Source organism: Mobula hypostoma, chromosome 24 (assembly GCF_963921235.1).
Source record: "Mobula hypostoma chromosome 24, sMobHyp1.1, whole genome shotgun sequence".
Taxonomy (NCBI): Eukaryota; Metazoa; Chordata; class Chondrichthyes; order Myliobatiformes; family Myliobatidae; genus Mobula; species Mobula hypostoma.
The window spans coordinates 23329358-23341939 of NC_086120.1; the positions used below are offsets into that span (position 1 = coordinate 23329358).

General features: G+C 43.3%; 1 protein-coding gene across 6 annotated transcripts in view; it reads right to left on the minus strand.

Moving 5' to 3' along the window:
• Positions 1-11127, minus strand: part of acsbg2 (acyl-CoA synthetase bubblegum family member 2) — a 75983-nt gene extending 64856 nt beyond the window's left edge. The window contains exons 1-2 of one of the 6 annotated variants that reach the window (XM_063032090.1): positions 10997-11127; positions 5754-5874 (exon numbers count right to left, since the gene is read on the minus strand). In XM_063032090.1, the coding sequence (XP_062888160.1) occupies positions 5754-5848 (95 nt within the window). In that variant the 5' untranslated portion in view covers positions 5849-5874; positions 10997-11127. Of the gene's footprint in view, positions 1-5753; positions 5875-6326; positions 6392-10117; positions 10277-10996 lie in introns of those variants that run through there. The other 5 variants (XM_063032091.1, XM_063032088.1, XM_063032087.1 and 2 more) reach the window with 5 other exon arrangements.
• Between the last annotated feature and the right edge of the window lie 1455 nt (positions 11128-12582).

The following is a 12582-nucleotide window of genomic DNA, read 5'->3' on the forward strand; positions in this document are numbered from 1 at the left end:
GCAGGCAGGTGATGGGACATAGCTGCAGCCAACAGGGGAGTATCAAAACATTAGGGATGCAAAATCAAAAATGGTAGCAGATACAGCACTCAAAGTGTTATAACTGAATGCACAGAGGATAAGAAATAAGGTGGATGATTAGTTGCACTATTACAGATTGCCAGGAATGATGATGTGGCCGTCACTGAATCGTGGCTGAAGGATGGTTGTAGTTGGGAGCTGAATGTCCAAGGTTACACGTTGTATCGGAGGGATAGGAAGGTAAGCAGAGGGAGTAGTGTGGCTCTACTGGTAAAGAATGGCATCAAACCAGTAGAAAGATGTGACATAGGATTGGAAAATGTTGAATCCCTGTGGGTTGAGTTAAGAAACTGCAAGGGTAAAAGGACCCTGATGGCAGTTATATGCAGGCCTCCCAACAGTGGCTGGGAGGTGGACCACAGGTTACAATAGAAAATAGAAAAGGCGAGTCAAAAGAGCAATGTTATGGTAGTCACGGGTGATTTTAACATGCAGGTCGATTGGGAAAACCAGGCTGGTAATGGATCTCAAGAGAGTGAGTGTATTGAATGCCTATGAGATGGCTTTTTAGAGCAGCTTGTCATTGAGCTTGCTAGGGGATCAGCTATACTGGATTGGGTGTTATGTAAGTCGGGGGTCCCCAACCTTTTTTGCACTGCGGACTGGTTTAATATTGACAATATTCTTGTGGACCGGCCGACTGGGGGCGACGGGGGAGGGGGGAGGGTTGCCAACGGACAAGAGTAGCAGTCGAATACGTTGAGCTTACCCCGAGAAAGACTACCATGACCATGAAGCCTTGCGCGGGCACCAGTGCACGTGTGTGTACATGCCGATTTTTTTTTCCACAAATCGTTTTTGGCGATTCTGTTCGGGGGGTGGGGGTGTTAATCACAACCAGAGTATAGGTGATAAGTGGCTAATACACTCGATTTCGTTTTGAAAAGGGTTTATCTAACAAATTTAATATTAAACACATAGCGCATATTTCTCTCGCATGAATATAGTGGTAAGTCAATTATCTGGGGAGGACAGGGGAGCTTAAAGTAAGTGTTGAACAAACTTCCAGTAGAAGTGGTAGAGGCAGGTTCGATATTATCATTTAAAGAAAAATTGGATAGGTATATGGACAGGAAAGGAATGGAGGGTTATGGGTGAATGCAGGTCGGTGGGACTAGGTGAGAGTAGCGTTCGGCACGGACTAGAAGGGCAGAGATGGCCTGTTTCCGTGCTGTAATTGTTATATGGTTATATAAGTCATTTATAAGTCAATAGCATAACATTTTAAGTAACGTTTGGATATTAAACACACAGCACATATTTTCCCCGTATGAACATATAAAATCATTGCAACACACCAATATCGCTGAATCAGTGGGAGCTCTGGGCTTGTTTCCCTGCAACGAGACGGTCCTATCGAGGGGTGATGGGAGACACCGATACTCGAAGGGGGTTCCTTATGTCCAGTCTATTCCGCAATTCAGTGCGCATGTGCCGGTCGTGCATGCAGCCTGTTACAGGTTTTCTTACTTTTTTAACTTACGTTATTTGTTGTATTTTTTTCCCACGGTAACACGTTGAAGCTGCACCCTCCTAACATGCTGGTAGAGAGAGTTTTATTTGGGTTTTTAGCGCTGGAAATAGTTACATTCCAACACGTCTCATTAGCGGGACAGAAGCATGGTCGCATTGTTTATTCCAGGGACCAGCTGCTTGCGCTTATGCCGGCCGGTTTAGCGAGCAGAGCGGCGGACACCCCTGCTGAAATCTGGAGGAAAACACAGAGGATGCAGAGGGGGGAAAGAGGACCGGGTCGAGACAACAGAGACTTATGGAGAAGAGGAGTTCGGTGGGTAATAAAATGGACGAGTTCACGGCGCTAGCCAGGCGTCAGAGAACATTTCGGGAGTGCAGTGTTATGTGTTTCACTGGAACGGGGCTGCACGAGGACATACTCGACCAAAACTTCTCCATGGACGGCTTCCAGACCGTTTGGACTGACCGGAAGTGCACTGAGAGCGGTAAGCGTAAAGGGGGCTTGCTGTTCTGGTTAACAATGGATGGTGCAATACTGGGCATATTACGATCGAGGAACGTTTGTAGCCCGGATATTGCACTTTTTGCTGTTGGACTCCAGCCATATTCCACCGAGATACAACACTGGGTGTCATGGGAGGTTGTTCCTGCCTGTGGCCATCGAACTTTGCAGCTCCTTCCGTGGAGGGTCGGACACCCTGAGCCAATAGGCTGGTCCTGGACTTATTTCCATTTGGCATAGTTTGCATATTGTTGTTTGATTGTTTGTGGTTTTTGTATTGCGATATTTATGCCCTATTCTTGGTTGGTGCAGTTGTAACGAAACTCAGTTTCCCTTGGGATCAATAAAGTATGTCTGTCTGTCTGTCTGATTTAGTTTTCGTTGCATTCATTGCAGAAAATCTCACTTTGTAGAGATATGTTGGAAGTGGAAGCAACGTTTTCAGTGCTTTCGTGGCTATCTCAGGATATTTAGCCTTGACTTTGATCCAGAATACCGGCAGAGATGTTACGTCAAACATACTTTTCAGCGCACCGTCACTTGCAAGCTCGAGAAGTTGACCTCCTTCCTGCACTGACATGGATGACGAGCGGGTAATGACCTGGCGTGCGTTCAAGCTCAACAGTGCGTGACAGGGAATGAGGAAAGGTGCAGCTCACTCATATCGCCAAATCATATCGTTTCCTAGCAGCCTGGTAGCACATGCTTTGCGGCCCGGTGGTTGGGAACCATTGATGTAATGAACTTGAGACGGTTAGGGAGCTTAAGGTAAAAGAACCCTTAGGAACCAATGATCACAATATGATTGAGTTCAACTTGGAATTTGATAGGGAGAAAGTAAAATCTGACATAGCAGTATTTCAGTGGAGTAAGGGAAATTACAGTGGCATGAGAGGGGAGTTGGCCAAAGTAAACTGGAAGGAGCTGCTGGCAGGAACGTCAGCAGTCAGCAATGGCGTGCGTTTCTGGGAAAAACGAGGAAGGTGCAGGACATGCGTATTCCAAAAATGAAGTAATACTCAAATGGCAAAATTGTACAACCGTGGCTGACAAGGAAAGTTAAAGTTAATGTAAAAACAAATGAGAGAGCACACAACAAAGCAAAAATTAATGGGAAGATAGATGATTGGGAAGTTTTTAAAAACCTACAGAGAACAATTAAAAGAATCCTCAGAAGGGAAAAAATGAAATATGAAAGCAAGCTAGCAAATAATATCAAAGTGGATAGTAAAATCTTTTTCAAGTATGTAAAAAGAGAGAGATGAGAGTGAATATAGGACTGCTAGGAAATGAGGCAGGAGAAATAGTAACAGGGGACAAGGAGATGGCAGATGAACTAAATGAGTATTTTGCATCAGTCTTCACTGTGGTAGACACTAGCAGTGTGCCAGGTGTTGTAGTGTGTGAAGGAAGAGAAGTGAGGGCAGTTACTATTACAAGGGAGAAGGTGCTCAAAAAGCTGAAAGAGCTGAAAGTACATAAGCCACCCGGACCAGAACTACACCGAACTACACCCTCGGGTTCTGAAAGAGGTAGCGTTAGAGATTGTGGCAGCATTAGCAATGATCTTTCAAAAATCATTGGACTCTGTCATGGTGCAAAGGACTAGAAAATTGCAAATGTCACTCCACTCTTTAAGAAAGGAGGAAGGCAGCAGAAAGGAAATTATAGACCAGTTAGCCTTACCTCAGTGGTTGGGAAGATGTTAGAGTCAATTGCTAAGGACAAGGTGGAGTACTTGCTGACACAAGATATGATAGAACAAAGTCAGCATTGTTTCCTTAAGGGGAAATCCTGCCTGACAAACCTGTTGGAAGTCTTAGAGAAGATTACAAGTAGGACAGATAAAGGAGATGCAGTGGATGGTGTATATTTGGACTTTCAGAAGGCCTTTGACAAGGAGCCACACATGAGGCTGCTTAGCAAGCTAAGAGCCCGTGGTATTACAGGAAAGTTACTAACATGGTTAGAGCATTGGCTGACTGGTAGGAGGCAGCGAGTGGGAATGAAAGAATCCTTTTCTGGTTGGCTGCCAGTGACTAGTGATGTTCCGCAAGGGTCAGTGTTCGGACCACTTCTCTTTATGCTGTATATAAATGATTTAGGCGATGAAATAGATGGCTTTATTGCCAAGCTTGCGGATTATGCGAAGATTGCTGGAGAGGCAGGTAGTGTTGAAGAAACAGGTAGGATGCAGAAGGACTTAGATTAGGAGAATGGGCAAGAAAGTGGCAAATGAAATACAATGTTGGAAAATGCATGGGCATGCACTTTGGTAGCAGAAATAAATGTGCAGACTATTGTTTTAAATGGGCAAAAAATCCAAAAATCTGAGATGCAAAGGGACTTGGGAGTCCTTGTGCAGAACACCCTGAAGGTTAATTTGCAGGGGGTGAGGAAGACAAATGAAATGTGAGCATTCATTTCAAGAGGTCTATAATACAAAAGCAGGGATGTGATGCTGAGGCTTTATAAGGCACTGGTGAGGCCTCACCTAGACTGTTGTGTACAGTTTTGGGCTCCTCATCTTAGAAGAGATGTGCTGGCATTGGAGAGGGTCCAGAGGAGGATCACAAGGATGATTCCAGGAATGAAAGGGTTATCATACGAGGAACGTTTGATGACTCTTGGTCTGTACTCGCTGGAATTTAGAAGGATGAGGGGGGATCTTATTGAAATCTTTCGAATGTTGAAAGGCCTAGACATAGTAGATGTGGAAAGGATGTTTCCCATGGTGGGAGAGTCTATGACAAGAGGGCGCAGCCTCAGGATAGAGGGGCGTCCATTCAAAGCAGAGATGCAGAGACATTTCGTTAGCCAGAGGGTGGTGAATTTGTGGAATTTGTTGCCACGTGCAGCCGTGGAGGCCAGGCTGTTGGTTGTATTTAAGGCAGAGATTGATAGGATCTTGATTGGACATGGCATCAAAAGATACGGGAAGAAGGCCGGGAACTGGGGTTGAGAGGGAGAAGTAAAAAGGATCGGCCATGATCAAATGGTGGAGCAGACTCAATGGGCCAAATGGCCTAACTCTGCTCCTATATCTTATGGTTTAACTCATATTCTGAATACTATTATTTGCACAATTCGTCTTGTTTTGCACACTGATTGTGTGTCAGTCTTTGTTCTTCATAAATTTTAATGCTTTTCTTTAGTTTCCTGCAAATGCCTGCAATAAAATGAATCTCAAGGTGGTATATGATGGCGCATAACGTACTTCGATAATACATTTACTTTGAAAATTCTTTCTTAATATAACGCATGAGCGTTTTGTTCAAATTAACTTTTCCCTCAATCACCAAACGTCCACTAACCTTTGCACATTATCACTATTAATTAAAAAGTTGAGACTAGTTGTGCTCAACTTGGCCAGATTCCGTAGCCCCAACCCCAAGTTCATTCTGCAGTTTATTTCAGACCTGAGTGACCGCTGATGTTGGAGAAGAATTATTGTAGACCCCCCACTTGTGTCAGGATACAGACTTCAGCATAAACCCTAGTGCACTGGTCTTCATGCCAATTTTTTTTGTGTCCAAACCTCAAAAGTCACGCTGACCAGTGCAGGAAAACGTTCACAGGATGCCCAGCTGCTTTGCAACAATATTTTAATTATTTGAATACATAATCCAAACTTTTCTTGCAGATCAGTGGTGTGCAGTGAAGATTTGGGAACTGGGTAAATGCTGATTCATACCTTGCTGATAACTCGCTGAGCGGGCTCACATCGACGGACCGCGGCTGATGATGGTCTGGGACTCCAATGGGTGCCTCAGTAACGGCGAGAGACATTTCGGAATTGCACAAGCCTACTGCTGCTGGGGAAACAAAATATCCAGTGTTGAACTCACACGTATTGTAGAAACAAGATGACTCACGCCTGCCAAATTAATCAATGGCAGGAAGCCAGGCGCGCTGGTGAAAAGGCGGCAGGAAATGATTTGAATCCTCCTACCAATACACAATAAAGCAGAATTATTATTTCAGGGGCACTACAGTTCAAATTCACAGCCTCCACATTTCATCTGTCTAACACCCCTGTCTGTCGCTGTCTCCCACTGCATTCCACTCCAAACCCTTCAGTACCGAAGGCACATTGCAGTGTCATTCCACCTGGCTGACATTTTACTGCACTGTCGGTGGCACACAGCCATTTTACCCCACTGCACCACCACCCCCCCCCATCTTGTTCCTGGCATTTTAAAAAAAAGCACAGATCAAAAAATAACTAGTTCTGCACCCCCCCCCCCACCAGCCACCTTCACTGCACCTCCTGCACTTGCAGCTTTCTCCTGCTGGTCGGGGCCAACCCAGTCCGCATTCCTGTGGCATCTGGCATCTGGATCAGGCTCCTGCCGACTGACAGCCACATAACACACACAGTCACCAATAAAAAAGGCATAAAGCGAAGGTCAGTGTTGGAAGGAGCTGGGCTCATCCCAAGCACCTCAGATTGAGAAAGTCAACTAAATGGTTTTAACTAACTATGAATCTGGGAAAATGAGCACAGAATGGGGCTTGAGTAATTACTTCCTTTGTAGCACTGAAACACATACAACAGCCTTTAAAAGACGTAACTTCTACAATTCCACAAGAATTGACTGGAGTAAATGAGCTGGAATAATTGAGGAAAATCTAAGAGTAGGATAATTTCAATAAATAAACCATATCCTATTCATTATGGTATCAATAACACGGCCAAGATAAATTCAATCTTAGAAACACAATTGAAATCACAAAGGCTGCCAGATAATATCTAATAACATTTTTGAAAATAATCCAAAATCCACTTCTTGATGCAATTTCAATCTGAGCAAAGCAGCACATTACTATTTTAGGGAATATGGCTAAAAAAAACTAACAGCACAACAAGTATAATGATGCTGCAGGCATTACACTCAAAAACTTCTGTAGATGTACTGTGGAGAGCATTCTGACAGGCTGCATCACTGTCTGGTGTGAGGTGAGGGGTTACTGCACAGGACCGACAGAAGAAGCAGAGGGTTATGAATTTAATCGGCTCCATCTTGGGTACCAGCCTACAAAATACCCAGGACATCTTCAAGGAGCGGTGTCTCAGAAAGGCAGCGTCCATTACTAAGGACCTCCAGCACCCAGGACATGCCCTTTTCTCACTGTCACCATCAGGTAGGAGGTACAGAAGCCTGAAGGCACACACTCAGCAATTCAGGAACAGCTTCTTCCCCTCTGCCATCCGATTCCTAAATGAACACTGAACCCTTAAACACTACCTTACTTTTTTAATATATATTATTTCTGGGTATTTTTTGTACATTTTTAAAATCTATTCAATATACGTATACTGTAACTGATTCATTTAGAACATAGAAATGTACGGCGCAATACAGGCCCTTCGGCCCACAATGCTGTGCTGTGCCATGTAACCTACCCTAGAAACTGCCCAGAATTTCCCTAGTGCATAGCCCTCCATACTAATTATTATTATTTTTCCCTCTTCTTCTATATTATGTATTGTAGTGAATTGCTGCTGCTAAGTTCATAAATTTCACGACACATGCCGGTGATCCTGATCTGATTCTTACAGTCCCAAAGGGGGAAGCTTTCCTTGCCATAACCCCCCACCACCAATATATGGAAGGGTGGGGTTCCCATCTGCTTTCCCTGACATCACAGGTTACAAAGACCCATGAAATTTCGCAAAGGTCAAGTTAACGAAAATAATTGCTGCTCCTTCCCAATCCATTAGGAAGATTTCACCGGGAAGACTGGCAAAGGAATGGCCACTGCAGGAGAACAGCCAGATGCAACCTCAGCCGAAAATCAAAAAAACAACATCGATACCCACTGCCTCTATCCCCCGATGTTATTTGGCGCTCGGCAGGACAGCCAGCATTCTGACTGACCAAAGCTATCAGAGAAGCAAAAATGGAAAATGTGCTCTCTGCATCACTCCTCAGCACTGCCTGAATCATTTTAAAATAACCTACCAGCTCTAGGAGAGACGGCCTCTGTTTTTCATTTTAAAAAAAGGCACCGTTCAATTCTCACCCAATGTTATCACCCCCACTGCGAATAAAAGGCCACAAGACGAAAGAAGATTGAACAGCAATCATCACACGGTAGCTAAATCATCACACAGTAGCTAAATCATCACACGGTAGCTAAATTAGTTATTTTATCACCTGTGCTTTGATGAAATAATCACCGGTTTGTTCCATTTGCAGAGAAGAACCGGAAAATAAATAGATGGTTCAAATAAGCCAGCTGGCTTTGAAGAATTTGTGAACACTAACCCTCTTTCCCCCGAAAGGTTAAGGGAATATTTATACAGAGGCAGTCAAAATTGCAAAAGTGATTTTGAAACTGACTGATTACAAAATTTTTGAATGACTATCAGTAATAATGAGGTAAAAAGAGATTGTAAGAATGTGAATTGCTTTTATCGCTGGTACCTTGTGAGGCTGAGACTATAAACTGGGGCTGGAGAAGGGGCCCCAAGTTGTAGAGGTAGCAATGTTATGTGTTAAATTGGCCAATGGCCACCTCTCATAAAATAATTTCCACGATTCTACAACAATGAAGGAGCTGGAATAATAATATGAAAGAGAAAGTGGGTTAAAATAGTTTCAGCATTAAAAAAAATCACGTAACAGAAGTTGAGCCGTATAACGTATTCCTGACCAAAACCATAATTAAAAGTCTTTGATTAATTGCAGGCTATTTTGCAGCACTCCTATTAGACGGGGATGTTCAATGCATCATGATGGACACTGCACAGTGCTACAAAGACCTATCAGAAAAGCAAAACCCTTTGCAAGGCTGCGATGGTGATAAATTACAGATCCATTGTGCTCTCCCACCCAAATCTTAAAACCATGTCCCTGCTGGGCCATTTTGACAGGCCTGTTGTTCTGACTGCGATCATACACAGGCCAAAAGAAAGCAGCTTTCCTGTCCTGAAACATAATTGGATTTTTGCGGTCATCGTTACTGGCATTAGATTCAGGAAACTGAAGTACGTAAACCAGAACATAAATAGCCACAAAAACACAAAATGTTCTTTGTATCAGATGGCTCTACATTCTTATATCATTAACCCCATCTAAATAACAAGTAATTCTCCACTGTACAACACAATCTCTTCCTTGTTACTTACTGCTCCCTCTTGGTCAGTTTTTTCAGCAGGCTTCTCAATCCTAGCCTGAACCACAACCATCCACAAATAAACTCAGTGGAGGTACAGAATGAACAATCCAGGGTTTCTCACAACCCCAGAGCTACCGGCCTTTCTCAGTCAACAGGAAATATGCAGGGCCATTATTATTTATCCCAACGACAGACATTTACAGTATTTTATTCTGGTTGAAAGAGGAGGCTGTGAGGTATTGTACTGTACCCTATAAAATTCTGCAGGCAACTCAGACTAAACATTTGAAGATGAACACTAACAATTTTCATTCAACTGCAGACAACGTACATAAAAATCAATGATATCCCATACCAATTTGTAGATAAAACACACACTAATGTAAATAGTCAAAGACTTTGAATCAAAGAAAATCATTATATATTTATTTTTTTACAGCTGTTCCCATGCAACAGTAGGAAACTGATGAGACATTTTATTTACTAAATTTACAGTGAAGACATTACATTTAAAACATAATGAAAGCCTAACTATGGAAATCACAGTAAACACAGGATTTTGCTGTAATTACACACTATTCAGATAATTTTTAGTTATATTAAAAGACTCTCAAAGAACTGCAGCCTTGAACCACAAATCTATCAGAGCTGCTGCAGGACATTAGGCCCAGCTTAATATGAAAACCCCACAATATGGTCATTCATTCATTTTTACCCTATGACTACGATCTCCTTTCTACATTCCCCATAAAGTTTTATAAAAAAACGCTTGCCCTCAAGAGCAGCAGCACGTCTAAAGGATTAACATTTAAACAGTTGCCCCTCCAGCACATTTTTATGCTTCCTCCAGTAAAAGACTAGTTCTCCCTTGAGTTCCTTGAACTGAAGCCTTATTGTAGAACGCTCGCTTTAAAAAGCAAATTAGAAACATGCCTTACGTTCTACCCTTGCCACAGTTCGACAGCGTTGAGGTTTTGACACCGAACTTGCAGCTTCTGGACTGAGTGTGTAGTCTAGTCCCTGAACCTGATCTCCTTCCTCATGAGAAGCATGATATACTGTATCTAGCTGCATTGTTCAGTCGTGCTCCCTCCAGTCGGTGATGTAACACTCTCTGCCCTCTCATTGGATACACGAGTCTGCAGGTACCCCATCACCCCATGTAACCACAAGCCATATATGGCCAGATCCTCAGATTACATAGTACTTCATTGGTGAATGACAGCCGCGACTGACTTTTCTCCAATCCCTCTGAAACATACTCTGTCTTGTCGGATGCCCTGTGCTGTGCGCAAGTCGCAGGCACACGCCTCTTCAACCGCTCATTATAAAAACCTACGGTTGTTCCTATGAATGATACTATCATTTCCCCAAGGTTAATCCAGTTTATTCCGAAAGGCCACAGCCCAAGCGGTACGTTTCGCTTGCCCGAAGAGCCAGCAAGTGGTTCGTGTGAATATAATACATTCCAAGGCACTGACAAAATATCGTTTATATTTTGTATGAGGGTAAACCAGTTAGTTAGGGTGGTTTTACTTCAGGATCGGAATGAGAAGCTGAGCATGTGGGCTAGGACGACAATAAAATGCCTTGCGTTGGGGTCTTAAAGAAAGTGGTGTTTCAAGCTCCAGTTTATTCAGATCGGACTACATAAATATAACAACCAGACGAAACAGACCACGGGGAATCCACAAAATAAACATCACACGCCTAAAACAAATTCCACAAGTAAGTTAATAAAATGCACTCATCGTTCATAGAGTGTACAGCACAGGTAAACAGTAAACCGGTCGCTCTCTCAGTGAAAATTACCTCAGTGGTGGCAGGGTACTCAGTGGTCTCACAGCCCGAGGGAAGAAGCTGTTACCCGGTCTGGCCGTCTAGTGAATTTGGAACATAACTGACAAGGCTGTGGTATTTGTCCCACCCGTGTTTGAGAAGGCGGCTGTGATCTGTGCACCGTGGCAGTCTCATTATCTTATTAACTCATGATCTCTCTTTCAGGATGTTGTTCCAGTGGTGATGAAGTCATGGCGATAGAAGGGCAATGCACGTCTTGATGGGGACCTTGCAGGTGGTGGTGTTACTAAGTTAACCTCATCCTTCCAGGAGGTAGGGGTTGCAGGCTTGGAGGATGCGATCACAGTCACATGAACTGATAGTGGAGAGGCGCAAATTTGTGAAGTGCCAATCAGGTGACTAGCTTTGATGGCATCAGCCTCTTGCATGTTGTCAGAGCTGAACTCAAGGCAAGTAGTGACTTCATCACTGTTGCCTTGTAAACTGTGGAAAGGCTGCAGTGACTCTCTTACCACAGAGGTCCCAGCTTTGGTTATGAGCTTGTTAGCCATGGTTCAAAGTTCATAGTTCAAAGTAAAATTATTATCAAAGTACCATATATATCACCACACACTACCCTTTCTTGTGGGCATTAACAACAGATGCAATGGGATCAATGAAACACCACACACAAAGATGGACAAACAACCAATGTGCAGAAGACAGACAGACTGTGCAAATACAAAACATAACCAAAAAAAAATTAAAAATAATACTGAGTATATGAGCTGTAGAGTTCTTGAAAGCGAGTCCATAGTTTGTGTTCAGTGATCAATTCAAAATCAGGTGAGTGTGTGGTGGGCAGGAGATCACATGTTTGCTAAACTTGCTTTCTAAACAACACACCTGCCTCTTGCAAGATCAAAAACAGTTGTAAGTAAACTACTAACTAACTGTTCATTTAGTGTCTGGCTGTAAATGGAAGTCAGTCTTCAGTCCCTAAATATAAATAGCAAGCAGTAATTAACTTGAAGTTAAAACAAAGTATTCTCTATAAACTCTGTACTTAGAAGATGCTCCTACTGTGAAGAGCAGATGCTAGTCACTGCACCTGCTCAAGATGCAGCATAAAAGACAATAGGTTGTTTAATTTAGGTTGTTTCAAGAGATAAGCTGACTCTTAAGCTGCTCAGTTCAAAGAAACTTGTAGAACAGATGGGTAATATCACTTAGCATATCAATAATATACATAGGCATCCGTTAGTCTCATGAGACCATGGATTTGCGCCTTGGAAGGTTTCCAGGTCACAGGCCTGGGCATGGTTGTATGGAAGACCAGCAGTTGCCCATGCTGCAAGTCTCCCCTCTCCACGCCACCGATGTTGTCCAAGGGAAGGGCATTAGGACCCATACAGCTTGGCACTGGTGTCGTCGCAGAGCAATGTGTGGTTAAGTGCCTTGCTCAAGGACACAACACGCTGCCTCAGCCAAGGCTCGAACTAGTGAGCTTCAGATCACTAGACGAATGCCTTAACCACTTGGCCACGCGCCAACGCGCGTCTATATCTCGGAGGTTTATGTTCTGAAAGAAATTAGCTTCACAGCATTAATTGTAAACA